This window comes from Phalacrocorax carbo, chromosome 9 (genome assembly GCF_963921805.1).
Source record: "Phalacrocorax carbo chromosome 9, bPhaCar2.1, whole genome shotgun sequence".
Lineage (NCBI taxonomy): Eukaryota > Metazoa > Chordata > Aves > Suliformes > Phalacrocoracidae > Phalacrocorax > Phalacrocorax carbo.
Genome location: NC_087521.1, coordinates 15,705,357 through 15,723,619, shown reverse-complemented (window position 1 = coordinate 15,723,619; position 18,263 = coordinate 15,705,357). Strand labels below are relative to the sequence as shown.

Below are 18,263 nucleotides of genomic sequence, written 5' to 3'. Positions count from 1 at the left end.
ATAACTGGGAGAAAATTTGGTACAATAGTAAGTTTCAGCCATCAAAAAAAACCCCCACATCATTAACTTGACTGGGTAGACTTGTCTTCAAAATAAGTTCAAACTAAACCATCCCCTAAGTAGGTTTATACAAAAGTGAGAGAGTGATTGTAGGGAATTTTTACAGCACACAAAGACAAATGCCCTAATGTTTCTTACCTGTTATCTTAAATAGCCGCAAAATCAATGACATTTGCCTTTTACTGCTATAAAGGCAATACGAAGAGGCTTCTTTACCCAACTCACCGAACTACACCAGAACTGCAAACAAAAGGCTAGCTGCATTTTAGGTCGGGATGGTGAAGCAGAGGGGATCTGTTCCATTTTTAGGCCCTGGTGGAAGTTTTAGAAATTGGCTATTAGAAAACCAATTGAACCTTTTGACACATAGGCAGTTGGTATTTGAGAGCTTCAACCGTTTTTTTTTTTTTTTTAAAAAATCTCATTTTAATTATAAAACTTTATGTCCTTTTTTTAGGTGTAAAAGTACTCCCAAGTTTTATGCTTCGTCTCCTGCTTCCTTAAATTTTTTAGATGCGGGTATATTTCATGTTTGCTGCATTTATATATAATAGTTTTCCTATTTAGATAGAGCATTCACACTTACTTCCAGCATTATCATCAGAACAGTACCTTTTGACCTGCCCTGATAGGAGTGTGAGACAAAAGGTTCAAATGAGTGGCTTGTCTAACAGAAGACCACTCTGGAGGTACTTCCAGACATCACAAAGGACAGGCTAGGGAAAAAGGATGTAGAGAATTTGTTACCTTCCCTCTTGATTCACTGTATGCATGACTACCTCTTCACCAGGTAGTACCTATTATACTTTGGGTTATTATAGCTCAGTTTGCTTGTATTCTTCCACAAGAATTTGGTTCTGCATTGTCACGGCAGGAAGGTAATTGTTGACTGGGTCTTGAATGCTCGTAAGAACCTGACCTATCCCTCGGCTAATTCTCTGCCCATAAGAGCCGCTGCTGTTTTTGGCTGAGATTGTCTGACCTCTGTAGACTTGGGCCTGATGCTCGCATATACCAAACTTGCTTAGCAGGATAAACACATCTCTTTGGAAAGCTTTAGTGAAAATAGCATAAAGAAAGGGGTTGGCACAAGAATTGAGTGGGTAGAAGAGTACCAGCAAAATCTTGGAATTGGTGACAGTTATTAACGGTTTGTTCACGATTGCAGATAAAGCATGGAAAGAGATGGGAGCCATGCACAGAAAGTCAGTGAAAATCAACACAGCCATCCGCTTGGCAATTTTGGTGTCTTTGTCCCCTGACTTGTACTGAGGGTTTCGCACAGTTACGTAGATTTTTATGTAGCAGGCACAAATGATGACAAAAGCAATGATGTTACATATTAAAATGAAGACAACGTAGGCTTCAGCCACTGGTGTTTCAGTGTCCATAGGCAAGCAGATGCTGACTTTGCTATAGCTGCTGACACCAACCAGTGGCAAAAGGGCAAGAAGAAAGCATGAGAGCCACCCTCCCAGCATGATAACCAAGGCATGCCGGAGGCGAATCTTTCGATCTGGGTGCATGGCAAAAGTGATGGCGTACCAGCGCTCCAGGGTGATCACAGTCAGTGTGTATACAGAAAGTTCACTAGCAAAGACTGTGAAAAAGCCAGCTGTGTTGCAACCAGGCCCAGTCTGCCACTCTATAGCATGGTTGTAGTACTCTGACCTGGTGTAGAGGTCCACTGAAGCGATCAGGAGGAGGTATAACCCCATGCAAAAATCAGCAAAGGCCAAATTACACATCAGAAAGCGTGGTACAGTCAGTTTATAATGGCTGGTGAGAAGGATGAAAAGGACGAAAATGTTACCTAGGATGGCCAGCAGGTTCACAAACCACACCACAATCCTCAGAAATTGATATCCCATTATATCCTCACAGGGATTAAACTCATCAGGCTCTGGAGTGCACATTACATCTTCATTGCTGCCGCAGACAGGGTAGTCATAATGACTGTCAAAGGTCTGGATGTCTTCCATCTGAGGGTTCTTGAGCTCTTGGCCAAACCCAAGATTACCTTCTCCGTGCTCTTCCAAAAAAATGTAATAATTGGAATTTTCATGAAAATTTGTGAACTTGGTGTTTTTGTCATACACTGTATCGGTGTGGTCTGTGTATTCTTGTGCATAATCTTTGAAAAATGGACCTCTGAGAGCTTTGACTGATCTTTTACGAAAGCTGTGGCTGTCACTCTGGTTACATGTCAGGTACTCCAGGATTCTGAAAGAGCAGAGGGGGAAATCACCTCTGGCATTTACAGTCTGACTGGAGTACAGCAAGTAAACAAAGGGAACACTTCAAAAGCAAATCACCTTGAATGAAAACGTAGCTATAAAAATGTGATTGGATACATTTCTGTTAACAGAATGTTTAGTGAACAGTAAGCTTGAGCGTTTCTGGGCTTTTTTTCTTAAAACTACATTTTCCCTTTCTCTGTTGCTCTCAGCTATCCCCAGTAGTAATTTGGTTTGTTCAGCATCTGTAATCCCTCTTCCTTCTTGGGATCTACAGCTAGCAGTGTAGTTTTTGGGAATCCTGTACCTCATGGTGTGATGCACCCGTATTTGTAGTCAAAAATTGTTCATACTTTTACTAGGAAAAAAATTGCAATTTGGCATAAAATTTTTTGATCACTGTGATCCACTGTCACATTTCTTATTTATTTGAGATTGCATACAGTTCAGTCTGAGAAATTTTCACCTCTACTGATAGACACGCAAATACTTGCTTCTTTCAGTCATTAGATTGTGCTGCGTTCTTTCTGCACGTTCTTCCTGTCCAGGTTTTGAATCTCTCCACTCCTCTGTTTTATTTCTGTCCTCACTTTCCTAGTCCATTGTAATTGTGAATGTTGTTCCTCTGTGAGTTTATTACTGAATAATTCATGTACTTATCACAGTATATTTGTAATATGCTGTGTATTCCAACTACAAATATGGCAATACTGAAGACTGAGGCTGTCTTCCGAAATCAAGGACTGGCCTGGATAAGAATCCTCTAAACCTTATTAAACTTTGGAGAAATTTACAATGGATTTGTATTCTGCAGTAAAACTCTGCTGCTAATCACAGTAAGTCATCCCACCTCCCTCCCCCCAGCAGATGAGTTGCTATGTTGCATCAGGACATCTATAAATGTACTTTTTTCTTTCTAAAAGCTATGCTCACCTCTTCTGATGGGAGGCTGGAAATACTGCCAAAATGGAATTTGAAATAATCTGTCTACAAGGTTATTACAGAATTATTTATTTTAAGCTTTTCAGTTAGAACACGAGACATGAGGCTACAACCCCTCCAAAACCTCTTTTTCCAGGTCTTGCTACAGCCTGTTCTGTGTTATAGCATATTACCCTTTTCTTTTCCTTCCCTTTAATTCTGGGCTCGACAAAAGGAGGAGCTGTTGCAAAAGGTCCTACAAATTAGTGAAACTCACCCGCTGTTTTTTTTCCAGCTCTTGAAAGCACAGCAGTGACTTGGATATGATAGGTCAGCTCGCATTAGCTGAAGAAATATCTTTACAGCTGGTAATTTCTTCAAAGTCCACGTATTTTTGGCCATTAGTTCTTTAAGGCTTTCCAGTCCTTTGGCTGGAAGGTTAGCAACAGCTGTTCTGGAGACATCCCTAGGTAAAGGAAGAAAAAGACAAATGTCAGAATATCCAGATCAGAGTTTTTTCAGATTCTCTCAGTAATTTAGGAGTTTCATAGAATTCTACAGCAAAAATCAAATCCAGGGGAGGTGGGGATTTCATATCACTCTGCTAGGTTCTGATACCATTCAAATTCAAGCAGGATATGAATTCCTCCTGTGAGTTTCTCTGTGGTTAAAAGCTCCTGTCTTTATTGCCTCATAGTGCAGAATGTGGATGATAAGGAAATACCAGGACTTTTAAAATTACACCTTTAAAGACAACCATATACAAAAACCGTTTTAAAAATTCTTTAAAGAAATAACATAATCTACTGGAAAAGCTATTTTCCTTTAGACTTCTTTAGACTCATTTTAACCTACTGGGATACTTCAGTAGAAACCATTGTAATTACTAAAACAATGTTCTTCCTAAACTGAAATTAAAACCTATCTTGGTCCACCCTGAAACTCTCAGAAAATTTAGTATTATGTTTGCTGCTTTCTGTTTCTCTGGTACTGAGTCCAACTCAGCAGATACGTCGCACCATTTTTGAGGGAGTTGGATTTCCTTTAGAACTGTCAGGCGAATGGCATCTGATCCTTCTAGAGTTTTCCACTCATGTTTTGCTTTGTCCCACAATCTCCTCTACAGATGCTTGAAGTCAAGATGTTTTCTCAGAGCTGTACTCTGTAAAGAAGTAAACCTGTAAAAAAGGTTCTAGTGTAGGAACACCATTTGAGCACTTTTATCATGAACACCCTAATAATAAATAATTCAGCTTTTATCTATGCATTGTTTCCCAAGAGTACTGTTCTTATCTGTCTAGAAGTCTCACCCACTGGCTGGTTTCTTGCACCTAAAAGAAGATTATTGCTCATTTTATGCTTTAAACAAATTGCTTCTGAAACACTTGGGACTTTTCTCCTGGGAAAAGCTAGGAGTGGAAGCAGTAGGAGACTACAGATGCCATGCATAATGTAAAGAAGGTGATTGGGAATGATTATTCATTCTTGTGAGATGAGTTTTGGGGCACCTAAGAATGTGAGGTAAGAGACTTAAAAATGAGAGAAGGTATCATCTTTCCACAAAATTGCATCATGAAACTGTGAGTGTCGGTTCCGTGGTTCATCGTGCAAGCCAATTACAAGGTAAGAAGGATAATATCCCTTTTTGTTTTGGTTTTATTGACAGTCGTGTCACATTCCCATCAGAAACAACTGGGTCAGGAGGAACATCTGGGGGGACAAGGTCTCTCTGGGGCCCTGGGTGTGCAGGGGAGGGAGCCACAGCTCCTGGAGAGCTGCGAGCAGAAGGGAGCAGCCAGCCCCAGGACTCAGGTGGTGGAAACAACCTCCCAGGGAGCAGCAAGGAACATGCAAAGTCTGCAGCAACTCAGAGTGTTATCAAGTGATGTTAAAAAGTCTGAAAGAAAGATCTGGTCAGTGAGAAGAAAGGCTTGGAAGAGTTAGTTGTAAGACCATGTCATTTCTGCTCTATCTTACTGAATCCTTTGAAGTCTCTTACGTATGTGTGTATTTAAGCAGTTAGGGATTGCAGGTTTTATTTTCAAAAAGTATTGCAGTTTTTATTTTCAAAAACTCTGTGTTAAACTTGGGGAGCTTGGTGAGAAGGTACAGGCACAGCTGCCTTGAAATTCTAGCTGACTCAGGATTAATCTCGTTGCAGGGCTAGCAACAGATGGTTGGTCCTGTCCACGGGCCTTATTAAGCACAATTGCTCATAAGTTTGGAAATTTCCAAAATCCCCAGACTGGGAAGTCCCTAAACTGATGGTATGGTGTCTGCCACTGAGAGGCCGTGTGACCTCTCTGTACCACTGTGATTGCAAAAGGAAAAGCCTCCGGGGAGTCTGGTGACGGTTTCTCTCCCAGTGGAAGATAATTTCTTAGGTACCCTACCTAGGCCTGCACGTGGTTAGCAACAAAGTGTGTGTCAACTGGCCAGAGGAAAGCGTGGGATTGACAGGCATTTTTTTACCTTGCAAATCCAGTCTTAACGATTATCTAATCAGATTCACAATCTACTTCAAGCAGCACAGCAGCTGTCTACAAACTAGCAAGGATAGGATTGGAAAGGTTTTAAATAATAATTACTAATCTTCAGAGCAATGTGAATCCAAGCAGCAGCTTGCCAGGCTATAGTAACTGTGCCTGCATTCGTACAGAAGACACACTTTCCTAATTGATTTCTTCTGTATCATTGTACGATCAGTCTTGATTTTGGGCTTCTCAGAAAAATGGGAGCTGACTGCACTTATGTCAGCATCATTAATATCTAATAAGATTGATAACTAAGATGTTATTTAAACACAGTGATGTTTACATTGCACAGAAGAGCGTCTTGCTACTACTGGTAAGCTATAGCTGGCTCACTTAAAGAAACACAAGAGAAGGGGCAAGAGGTCTGATAGACTTGTCCAGAGGGGATCTGTCTCAAACTGAAGTGACTTTAGACTTGCTTGTGGCCAGTGGCAGGAACAGAACAGAACCTCCTGACGTAGGACCCTTTCCTAGATTTGAAAATAATGCTTTACAAAGCATTTCTGCTTTCTAATGATAACTAATTACTCATGTGTATCTTGTGCAAAAGTTAGTGATGTTTTGAATTTAGATTGTATGTTTTGCAAAAGCTAATTCAACAATAAGCCTGATTATATTTTTGTTGTACTCTGATGAACTTGTGCTCTAGGCAGCAGCTCTTGTTGCTGTATTTAGTAAATCAGGTCCACTGAGTCGCTGAATCCTAGCCAACACTTCATTTTCAGGTGAAGAGCAGTGTACTGTCACTATATTGTTACAATAGTTTTCTAAAGGGAGCAATCTATGTATACATCCGCATACATGTGAATATACAGCAGTGACAAAGGAATTCGAATTATTGGCATCTATTCTCCTTTATTCAGGGATCACACTCCCCGCTCCCTCTGCTACTGTAAGCTGCAAATTTAAAAGACAAATTACCTAAGCTTTTAATACCTACTTACATATACTATCCAGCTAGGAGGTCTGAGAGCATGGCCAAACTCACACAACATACATGTAGCCAGGCACAATCCTTTGAGGTCAAATCTTTCTCACTGATTTTCTTTAAAGCCAAAATGTAAGAATGTAAGAAAATTACCCCATTAGTGTGGATCCAAGGTCAGTATTTCAACCTTTAAGTTGCTGAAATCCTGATCAGAAAAAAACCCAGTAAATGGTAGAACTGCAGGGCAGAGGTTCCATCAACTGTAAATTCTTATCTCACTTCAAGAGTGTATAAAGGGAACTCTAGAGACAGAGTCCCTTTTTGGCGCTCCATAAATGTTTGTTGTTTGGGGTTTTTTGTTTGTTTGGTGTTTGTTTTTTTTTTTAATACTGCTTCCACTGTAAGCAATGCCATTCACTGCCATAGAAAAAGGAATATTTATCCTCTGGCAATTGTTTTCCATAGAGTTAGTTTTCAGTATTGGAAGTGGAACTTTTTTTTTTTTCAAAGATCTAATGTCCACAAATTCCCATGCCAGCTAACAACAGCTAGATGCCTGAACCAAAAGTGACATAACAAATTATTTATTAAAATAAGCCAAGTCATTTACACTGCCCAAGGGGGATACGGAAGGGCCGTATTGGTCAGACTTCTCAGGCTGTTATGGAAATTCATAAATCTCTGATCTCTCTATAATTAACTCATTAGTATGTCTTGACAGTACAGTGGGGGGTGTGTAACAAAGCACCAATTACAAGCACATTTCTGTCTCCTGTGGGAGATGTTACTGGCCATTGACATGACACAACAATAAATAGTAGGGTTCCACTCAATTTTCATTCATTTTGACTTCAGCCTTCTTAAGGCAGTGCATATGTGGGAGTTTCAGAAACTATTTTGTTCCTGTTAAAATAGTTCTAGATTCCTGAACGTCAAATAAGAGCTCTGTTCAGGTGGAAGGATTCTGCTCTAAATTTTGTTGAAAGATATCTCGCTTTGTAGCAAACCCTTCCTACTTAACAAATGCAGAACAATTACTGGTTATCCATGGGTGACAGAAGTCCCTGAAGCTGCTATTAAAATTACATTAAAATTAAATTAAAAATTAATAATAAGTTGTACCCTTCTGTACTGGTTTTGGCTGGCATAGAAAATTTCTTCATAGCAGCTTTGATGGGGCTGTGTTTTGGATTTGTGAATGAAAACAATGTTTGTAAAACAGGGATGTTTTAGTTACTGCTGAGCAGGGCTTACGCAGAGTCAAGGCCTTTTCTGCCCCTCACCCCACCCCACCAGCGAGGAGCTGGGGGTGCACAAGAAGCTGGGAGGGGACACAGCTGGGACAGCTGACCCCAACCGACCAAAGGGATATCCCAGACCATACCACGTTATGCTCAGCAATAAAAACTGGGTGGAAGTTTGCCAGGGCTGCTGTTGCCTGGGGACTGGCTGGGCATTGGTCAGTTGGTGGTAAGCAATTGTTTTTGTTGCATCACTTGTTTTTCTGGGGCTTGGTTTTGTCTGTTGCAGCTTTGCACAGCAGGGACGCAACTCTTCATAGCATAAAGTGGTTATGACCAATACAGCTTCTACTGTAGGTTGCTATGTCATTGGTAGCAGCCTGATTTTCTGGAGTTGGAAAGATACGGGAGAAAACCAATGTCCTTTGCATCTTTTTGTTATTATAGCTAGCTACTAGGATTCCTTCTGTGAACAATACACTGTTATGCCGGTACAAATATGCTGCTTTCCTGAAGAGCAGAAGAGTGCTGCCATTTTTTGTTCCATTCTGTGTTATGATTCCTAATTTTAGTGAAGCGTTCTTCGGAGGACTAATCAGTCCTCCAGTCAAATCAGACTGGAAGCCAAATTACATAAGAAAGAAGAAAACTCAGCACCAGAAGTAGCCTTATTCTGTCTAAAATTATTTTTTAATCTGTTTTGATTTCCTTTACATGTGTGCTACTGGAGTCCTTAGTTTGTTTTACAGTTGTACTACAATTGTACAGTTATAAGACAGATTGCAGTACAGAATCTTTCAGAATAAAAATTTGTATGAACAGTATTTCTACTGTAAGATGCAAGCATTTCTTAAATTAGTTCCCTAAAGCACAGCTTTTGCGGCTGATATCCTTTCTGTAAACATGCAATTCCTATCCCTGCTGCTCTGCTACTAATAATGGTTGGAAAGAAAGTGCAACCTAAAATAGTATTGTTTTTAAAGCTTTCTCCACTTCATTTTCTCCTACTCACAGTAGAGTTGGTCCACTGTGCACTCCCAGAAACGCATCATCATTGATAACTTCCAGGTATTTGTTCTTGTGCAGATAGCTGCAGAAACGAACAAAACACAGGGATTTGGAAATAGTTATCCATAGGTTAAAGAAGCAGCTCTTCAGTTTACTTGCCTATACGGATTTACAAAAGCAATATATATAAAGATTCAGAAAGTAGGGAATTTACAGAGTTGAGGTAAAGGTGCATGATTAAAGACAGGCAATGCAAGGTTACTGAACACTCAAAAAATTAACATAGCCCAAGTAGAGCAATCAACGTTAAATTCAGTTCTGTGTTTTTAGATTTAGATTTAGAAGTAACTGATCTAGAATTAATCTTGATTTTTTTTTTTTTTCTGTATTCCTGTTTACCATGGTCTGAAACTGTCATCTGAGAAACTTATAAATGCATGGATTTTTTTTACAGGTAATTCAGTCAAGTTCCAAGTTGCTTTAGAGAGGCTATGCATTTCTGTCCAAGACTTTTGTTCTCAGTGGCCTAATAGAACTTACGTTTTTTGTGGAAAGACTAGGGAGAAAAAATTGGCTTCAGTAGTTCCACAATTGCAGGTGTACAAAAAAAGCATAAATTAAAAAACCTGCAGGAGCAGCAGAAGCACAGTCATCCTGCATTTCTGCCAGAGTCACAGTGAGCACATTTTAGGACATTCTGTGAAGTGCAGACATACAACGAATGGGATGAAATGGAAAAATAAGCGTTATTTTTATGCATACGGTCCCAACTTGTGTATATCAGTTGGGTATATTTGACATAGAGTTAGATTAAAAATGTGGTTTTGGAACAATTGTCCAGCTAAAAAGGACTTAACGCAACAGGCACGTTGATTTCCTTGACGAGGTGGTTCCTCCTGGTTAGCCGGGAGGGAGGAGGATGGCAGTTACAAGCAGCCAGGTCTCCTAAACACACAGACAGGAATATGCTAAATTAGCTGAACACCAAAAAGAGACTGAAGATTAGGTTGTGATATATACGTATGTACATATATATGCATGTGTGTGTGTATATTTATATGTATATGTGGATACTACTGTGATAATTCTTTCCCTGTGCCAGCAGTTATACCTAGGTGGTGGTTTTACTTAGTTCAATCAACTTCTGTCACAATGTTTACATGAGAAATAGCTTGCAGGCATCAAACCTAGTCATGCTTTTTAACTTAATTCAGATGAAATTGAAGTCTTGTGATGGGAGTAAGAATCATTTACCAAATGCCGTAGTCCTTGGAGGAGGATGGAGGAGCGTCTAGCTCTCTTGCCTGAGGGGCACTACATAAGGAAGGAGACGAAACAGTCCAAGCTTTTTTTGCTGTACTATGATGAGGAAGGACCTCTGAGAGAAGTTTGAACCAAGGCAGCAAAGGGGATGGTACAGCTGCAGGACTGTGCTTTGGGGCAGACATGCAATGCAACCCATTAAGGAGGAGAACACAGAAAATTGCCAGAGGAAGTTGTCAAGGGGAATGTATGTTCCCCTTGATGTAATGGTGGCAAAAGGATCAACACTATAAAGGCCCTGAAGGAGCACGATGCCTAGGCGGAAGAGACTCATAGCACTGTGACTATCCCATTTATAAATGTTATCAATTTTCTGTATAGTGGAAAAAGTAAACTCTAATGGCCCCAGTAGCAAATCACAGATTAAAGCATAAGGCTGCAGTCTAGGAGTGACAACAGGGCCCACGGACTGCAGTGTTACAGGTAGCTCAGGTCCAGCAGAAGCAGGAAGAGGAACATATCGTGACATAAGTATGATAACAGTGGGTGACCCAGGCCCAACAGCTACAAATGTCAGGATTGCTTGACATTTCACCAACAAGGGCAGAGGCTGGTGAAGGCCCTGTAATGCAAGAATGACGAAGATGACTGCAGATGATGCCTGTAAAGCATTGCTCAAGAGAAGATGATGTGGTCCTCAGTCCAACTAAAGCAGAGAAACTTTGCAAGGATTGCAGACAGACTGCCTTTATGGAGGTCGTGTTTCACAGGGTAGATAAAAGCAGAGAAAATTCCCAATGATGAGATCAGCAGCAAGAGAGAAATAGGAGAAAACCCCCAAGTGAAGCCAGGTGCCATTGCTCAGAATTTAAACATAATTATCTTAAGGAGGAATTTCCTAAAATTTCAGAGTGCAGTTGGCACAGAAATGATAAGGTGCCCAGATAGGACTATTAAAGAAATTAAATTAAATGAAAGGAGAAAGAATTTGATACTACTGATGCAGGCAGTAATACCACAAACAGAGAGGGATGTTTGGTACTATAACTATTAGAAACATTTTAAAGCTAGCTTGTGCTGTAACTAGGAAGGCAAAAAATACAATAGAAGTGTTTTCACAACAGATTTCAGAGGGTTTCCATAAGTTGCTGTGAGCTGTGGCCGTTGTGCCAGTTAGTGGCAAAGATACCAAGGTCAAACCTTTCCTAATCATAAGTTCTGTAACAAAAACACCATTTGAGATGGTGGCTATCAACATAATTGAATTGACTCAGAAAAGTGCAGAAGGCCACTAGTTTATCTTTGTGTTGGAAGTGTCTTTCAAATTCAATGGCTGTAAAATAATTAAAGAGCAATTATTTCTTGGTGTGGGGAAAAAAATTCAAGTAAAGAAGATTCTAATCCTGTCCTGGTTTAATTCATTGGCAAAGTTTCCATAACATACCATGGATATAAGCTTATATTGATCACCATAGTGAGAAATGAGAAGTAAATGCACTTCAGCTGGGTTATACACCACGGAAGTCTTAGGGAGCCAAGCTGAGTAACACTTCTGGCATGTTATGCATTGGACGTTACCCATGCTTAAGGACTTGTTTCTTACAGAGGAAAATAGCTTACTCCATCTTCTCAGCTATTGTTGTTTGAAATAAGCTTTCATTCTTTAAAAATATATGGCATTCTAGTATCACCTGACATTTGTGTTTTCTGAGAACTGACGCTCATATTCTGTGTATGACAACCTAGCCACTCCTGTTGCGAACTTTTGCTTCAGTTTGCAAATTTTCTCATGCTTTTGTCTGCAAATCTAATACAAAAGTTAAAACCAGAGCAAGAGCCAAGAATTAATCCAAGATTTCAACATCTAGGTTGTAGTTTTGAAGGACACAGAAACCTGCCTGACCTAATAAAACCTGTCTGCTTTAGTAACGAGTCATTATTATACAACCAGGTAGTTGCTTGTCCAATTTTGAAATATTTTTCCCTGATATTTGAAGATGACAGTGAATGGTAAACCTGACATATAATATTATACCTACACAATAAAAAATCTTCAAACTTACAAACAGAAACAGCCAGCTGGAGACTGTCGGGAAGGTCATTACCATGTGTTACCGAGGAGGGGCTGCAGTGTTAGCTGCCAGTTTTCACGTAGATGAGTCAGGCCCATCAGAATGTACAATTTCCTAATGCTAATTGAGTTCAGTTGTTTAAGCCCTTTTATTTTGTTGGGTACCTCTTTTAAATGGAAAGAATAAGACCTTGGTAAATATTAATTTGACAAAGAAAGTGTATGTATAGCCAGTGTAGCTCCTTCTGAGAATGCCTTTAATCCTGTTACTGATAGCTAAATGGTATAGAATGTCATTTAACTACACTGCAGAAAAGAAAACCACAACAGGTACCCATGTGTCTAAACAAATACTGGAAGTCTTAGAAATCACATGGGTGAAGTGGAATATCTATCCTCAGTGGGGATATGAGGTTAACAGTCATTTTGGAAAGTTGGTGGGAGGCAATCAGACAGACGTGAATACCATAGTGCGAAGTATGCTGGAAATCTGGAGTAGTAAATGCTGAATCTGGAGTAGGATATGCTGATGGTTTCATAGTGCTATAAGAAAAGAAGGGTCCTTTTTCTTTCTTTTTTTTTTTTTAATCAAATCAGCTCAGTAAGCTAACTATGCCAGTGACTAATACAGAGTCTTCATGGCCTCAAGGTGCAGGGGTAAGAGGGAAAAATACTGCATTAAGTCTCAGGCCCTCCAGAAAACAAAATGACTGCAGTATGCTGAGCATGATCTTCTGAGGACATGAAACAGTAAGAGGGCATTTCAACTGCTATGTAAAACAGGACAATGTCATGTGAGGGCATGCCAGCGATACCGAGTATTCAAACATTATCAATGCGTGCTTCATAAATCAAGAGGTTAGAGAGGCTGCATGAGGAAAAGCAACTTTTGATTTCAGCTTGGGTGTCACGCATGCTCTGTTTCAAAATGCTACAGTCTAAAGTCTGGTTTATAAGAGCAACCACCAGGTACTGATATTGAGCAACTCTGTAGGACCAAAAAAGCCAAAGAGTACACCATAGCTATAGTCTCCAGAAAGGAGAAATACATATATATGAGAAAACTTCCTTAAAAAATAAACAAAAGTACAAAAGTTGAATTATCAGGAGCATTCTGGGAGCTCTTTAGGGACACCATTTTGGAGATACAGAAAAACTGAAAAACCTGAAAGGTCTGAAGATATTTTTACAAAATATTTTATTTTCACTGAAAGTGTATTTTCTATTGAGGGTAAAGGATATGAATGAAAAATGCTGACCAGCTACTTCAACTAATATATAGTGCCACATCCCTTTCGTCTTTCAGTGTAAAATATTTTTATTTCTCTTCTTCCGTAGTCCAAGGTCATTCATGTCATCCCCCATATTGTAGCCAGATACACATTTCTTGGTGTTTTTTTAAGATGGATTATTTCACTGATAAGGTTTTACTGCAGTCCCACAACCAATTTTATCAGCCCAGGGAGCGATGGAATAAGACTGAACAGCCAGATTAGGGAAAAAGGGAGGTTTTGCAAAACTCTCTTCCAAAGGATAACTGAGTTAAAAACCAAGTAACATTACCAAAGTTCCTAGTTGGAATACCTCGCTGGCTTATAGAATTATGTATTACTTGACAGTATCTGCTTGCTTTCTTTCAGCTTCTGATTTTAAAATAAGGCAGCAGAGCTTGATGAACAAGGAGGAAAATAATATCCTGGCCACACACGTAAGTATCACCACTATAGTATTAAATGGGCTTTGGACATGTAATATGTTAATGTATCTATGCATCCTGTTGGATTATGAAATGAAGTTTAAAGAAAGGCAGAAGAGATGCATTGGTAAATGAACAGTATTAAGGATTCATCATCTGTTTTTTCTACACCGTTGTTTATCTTGACTCTGAGCTAAGCTAAGCATTATAAATGATCTCTGAGAGCATATACCAAAGTAAATATATTCTTTTGGAGTTTATTTTTGTAATTACATTTTGAGATTGCACACTTTCCATTTCAGTAATTTAGACAGCTCTGTAACAGCTCATATATATACATATAGCTGTTCACTGGAAATAATTTTTTAAAAAATCTTGTTTCCTCACTAATTTCCTAACAGAAATAAACATTGGTACAGAAGCACCACTTTGCAGAAATCTGCAGGAATGATGCAGTTCATGGACCTTAATGATGTGTTAGAACGAGGGATTCAAGTTTCAGATGACCGTTATTCAGTAAAAGTGTCATTTGGCCCTTCCATCCTGGTTCTTTACTTCCTGCCTTTATAAAATATATATGGCGATACTGTGGTTTGCCATAAAACACAGATCCTTGTTGGATGAGAAGATTTATTAGGTAGTGCCATCATTCAGTCCAATAATGGAAACTGTTTATGCATGGTTCCACACCTGTTTCTGCACTGATTATTTTGACCTCCTTGAATTATATAGGTCTTTTAATGCTGCAAGAGTGGTGGCAAGGCACACTGCATGGTAGAAGGTAGCCTCTGAGATTCTCAAAATGTCTTCCGATTTATGGATGGAACATGGAGTCTTTGGATGATATGTCAAAAAATGAATTATTGTTTTTGATTGGTTTCCTTTTTTTAATTGTTTTCCTCCTTGAGGTCATCATTCAAAATCCATTAAAATTTCTTTCCCTCACTCTTTTTGTCTTAGTTTCTTTTGCTCCTAGTTTCATCAAGTCCAAAGGATCTTGGATCAGACCCAGAAGAAAACAGGTGTTTTCTTCACTGTACAGTGGTAGATAAACAGGAGTTCAAATTAGAAATGTCAGAATACAGAAAATGAAATATTTGCCTTTTGCATTAGCTTAATGCTGCTGCTAGAAACAGCAAACCTCCAAGCTTGCACTTAGCAAAATTATACCTTATCTTGACATATGGTAACCAAACTACTTCAGAAAATTAGTTTAGACATTTCATTGTAGTTTATCAGACAGATAAAGGCTTTACCACTAATGTTCAGCTCCCTAGTTTGCCTTGTAAATCTGGAGTGGTGCTTCGCTCCAAGAAAATGTCATATGATTTAATTAGGAGAAAACTGTTTGTTGTAATAAAACATTTTTACTGCATGTAGATAAAGCCCTGAAAGTAAGCCTGGTTTTAGTTCTTCTGTTTTTTTTTTTTTTTTTTTTTTTTTTTTTAATTTGCTTAACTAGTGCATCATAGCCAGTCTCTGGAAAGATTCACTTAGAATCATGGAATCGTAGAATATCCTACCTAAAACTAAACCCTATGACTAAGAGCATCATCCAGATGCTCCCTGAACTCTGATAAGCTTGGTGCCACGATCTCTTCCCTGGGGAACCTGTTGCAGTGACTGACCACCCTCTCAGTGAAGAACCTTTTCCTAGTGTCCAGTCTGAACTTCCCCTGACACAGCTTCATTCCATCTCCTTGTGTGCTGGACCTCTCGCTGGTCCCCAGAGAGAGGAGGTCAGCACCTCCCCCTCCGCTGCCCCCTTGAGGAAGCTGCAGACTGCCATGAGGTCACCCCTCAGCCTCTTCTTCTCCAAGGTGAGCGAACCAAGTGACCTCAGCTGCTCCTCATAAGTCTTGCCCCTGAGACCTTTCACCATCTTGGTTGCCCTCCTCTGGGCACGCTCTGACAGTTTGATGTCCTTCTTATACTGAGGCACCCAAAGCTGCACACAGTACTCGAGGTAGGGCCTCACCAGTGCGATGTAGAGTGGGACAAGCACCTCCATCAGCTGGCTAGCCATGCTGTGCCTGATGCACCCCAGGACACAGTTGGCCCTTTTAGCTGCCAGGGCACACTGTTGACTCGTATTCAACTTGCCATCAACCCAAACCCACAGCCCTCTTACCACACGGCTGCTCTCCAGCCTCTCATCCCAGATTATATAACCAGGATCACCCTGTCCCACCTGAAGAATCCAGCACTTACTCTTGTTAAACTTCATACAGTTGGTGATTGCCCAGGTCGCGAGTCTAGCTAGATCTCTCTGTAAGGCCCTGTACCCTCGAGGCCTTGAAGAATACTGAAATATCCTTAAAGACTACTAATCACAAACTTTTTTTGAAAGTAAGCAAGCAGGATCCGTAGAACCCAGTATGGTTTTTCTGCTTCTCCTCTTCCACCCAGTCCAACAAAGGAGATGTTTAGATCATCTAAAACTACATTTTCACTTGATTCTTTAATAATAAGTAAAATTCCAGAGGCCAGAAGCAATAGTACTCACGTGCTATCAGAGAAGCAAAAAGAAAACAAAAATCCCCACAAAATCATCTCCAACCCGTGTTTCATCAAAATGTAAAAAAATGGAAGAACCAACATGATTCATATATTGGCTAAAGCTTAGAAAGGTTTTAAGTAAGTGTTGCATATACAGCTTAGAGGGATTCAGCCAAGACACTGGGTTCACTTTGCCATATTTTACATCTTGTAATTGCTGTGGACACGAGTACAAGCACCATGAAACACCATGAGTACAAATGTCATTAAAAACTTCCTTTCTCATATGACAGTTCAAAGAACTGAACTAATGTGAGTAAAATAAGATCTATCCCAGATCTTTAGTTTAAACTCAAACCTCTTCAAAATTTAAGAAGTCTAGCTAGCTGTTAAGGAAAAAAGGCAGTTTGGCAAGATTAATACCATGTGAAGGATGTTTTTATAGAATTCTTATAGCATTCAAGCCCAATTTAAAATAAAGTACTGAAAATAATCATATCTATCCTCATGCCTCTCTGGTTAATCTAAGAGCTCACGATGAAGAAATCTCTTTACTCATGAGGTTGACAGCCAGACTCTTCAGTCACGACTCTGTAGGACCAGAGTAAACTCTGCCAAAGTGAATGGAGCCTCTGGAACTGCGGTTTGTTCTGTGCTAATGATTGAGGCAGATGATTTTGGGTATAGTGTAAAAAGGATATTCATTCACTAAGTATTAGTTTTCCAGAAACTATAATAAGAAGGGGAAGAGAAAGCTGAAATGGTTGCTTCATGCTTTTGAGATACCCATCTCTCATTCCTAGTGCAAGTGACCACTCTCTTTTTAGCAGACGAGATTTCTGTGAAAGAGCTGCTACCATTATCACTGCTACACTTTCTAAAATAAGCTGTCTTGTAAGTGAAACAGCATAATTATCTTCCAAATTGTCTTAGAAATGTTACTGATCAAAAGAAGTTTTACTGTAGCTTCAAACCAGGACAAAATTCACACTGGAATTACCTACCATGATTTTATTTCTGAGCTATAAATATACATACCAAATGAAAGCACAGTGCAAAAGACATTAAGTGCCCATTTTTTTATTGCTGGCTGAAATCAATATCCTCTCTTTGCTCCTTAAAAATAATTAGACCAAGATATGTATTTGAGAGCCTCTGACAAGCATGAAGTACTTTTCTCTGAAAGAAGAGAATGATCTGCTACTTACATAGCATCCAGGTTTGTCCCATTGAAAGCATGGCCTTGAATGCTGGTAAAACCATTATTGTAGAGTTTGCTGCAAGAAAAAAGTGTATTTTGGGTTGCTTCAATACCTGCGTACATAACATCTTATTTTTCTTGGCAACAAGACATTTATGGATGGGTTAATTTTAATCTGTTGAAGAAGCAGCAATTTTAGTTCTAGGACAAACAAATACCCAGCAGCATTCTTAAGTGCAGCTGAATCAAGAATACCATGTGGCAGGTGCACCATCTTTTACTTATTTTTACAGCAAAGATAGAACTAGACTAAAACACCTTGCTATTACTTTCCCACCCTCAAACTAAAAACAAAGAAATAAAATTCCTCTAGACTGATTAAGGAAGGCTAAAGGAACTAAAACCTAGCAAAATAGGTATGATTTTACTATCAGGCCTGCCTGAAGTTTTAGAATTCATTCTTTTGCTCCCTTAGAGCAAAAATATTTTTTTTTTTAAGATTTTCCTTAGAATTAATCCTTTTGCATTCTAGCGCTTTTTCCCCTAGTTCAGGTCATAAATCATTACAGTCATTTTCACTCCCCTCAGCCCCTTCTTGTGTCTC

General features: G+C 39.4%; 1 protein-coding gene and 1 long non-coding RNA gene across 2 annotated transcripts in view; one reads left to right on the top strand and one right to left on the bottom strand.

Annotated features, from left to right (window-relative positions):
* Nucleotides 1–360: 360 nt before the first annotated feature.
* Nucleotides 361–18,263, bottom strand: part of TSHR (thyroid stimulating hormone receptor) — a 60,311-nt gene continuing 42,408 nt past the window's right edge. The window contains exons 8-11 of the mRNA XM_064460125.1: nt 17,667–17,735; nt 8,934–9,011; nt 3,496–3,684; nt 361–2,283 (exon numbers count right to left, since the gene is read on the bottom strand). Of these exons, the coding sequence (XP_064316195.1) occupies nt 876–2,283; nt 3,496–3,684; nt 8,934–9,011; nt 17,667–17,735 (1,744 nt within the window). The 3' untranslated portion in view covers nt 361–875. The remainder of the gene's footprint in view (nt 2,284–3,495; nt 3,685–8,933; nt 9,012–17,666; nt 17,736–18,263) is intronic.
* Nucleotides 11,493–14,904, top strand: LOC135315014 (uncharacterized). Its single transcript, XR_010374446.1, has 2 exons — nt 11,493–13,971; nt 14,692–14,904. It is a non-coding gene; the product is annotated as an uncharacterized LOC135315014 (long non-coding RNA).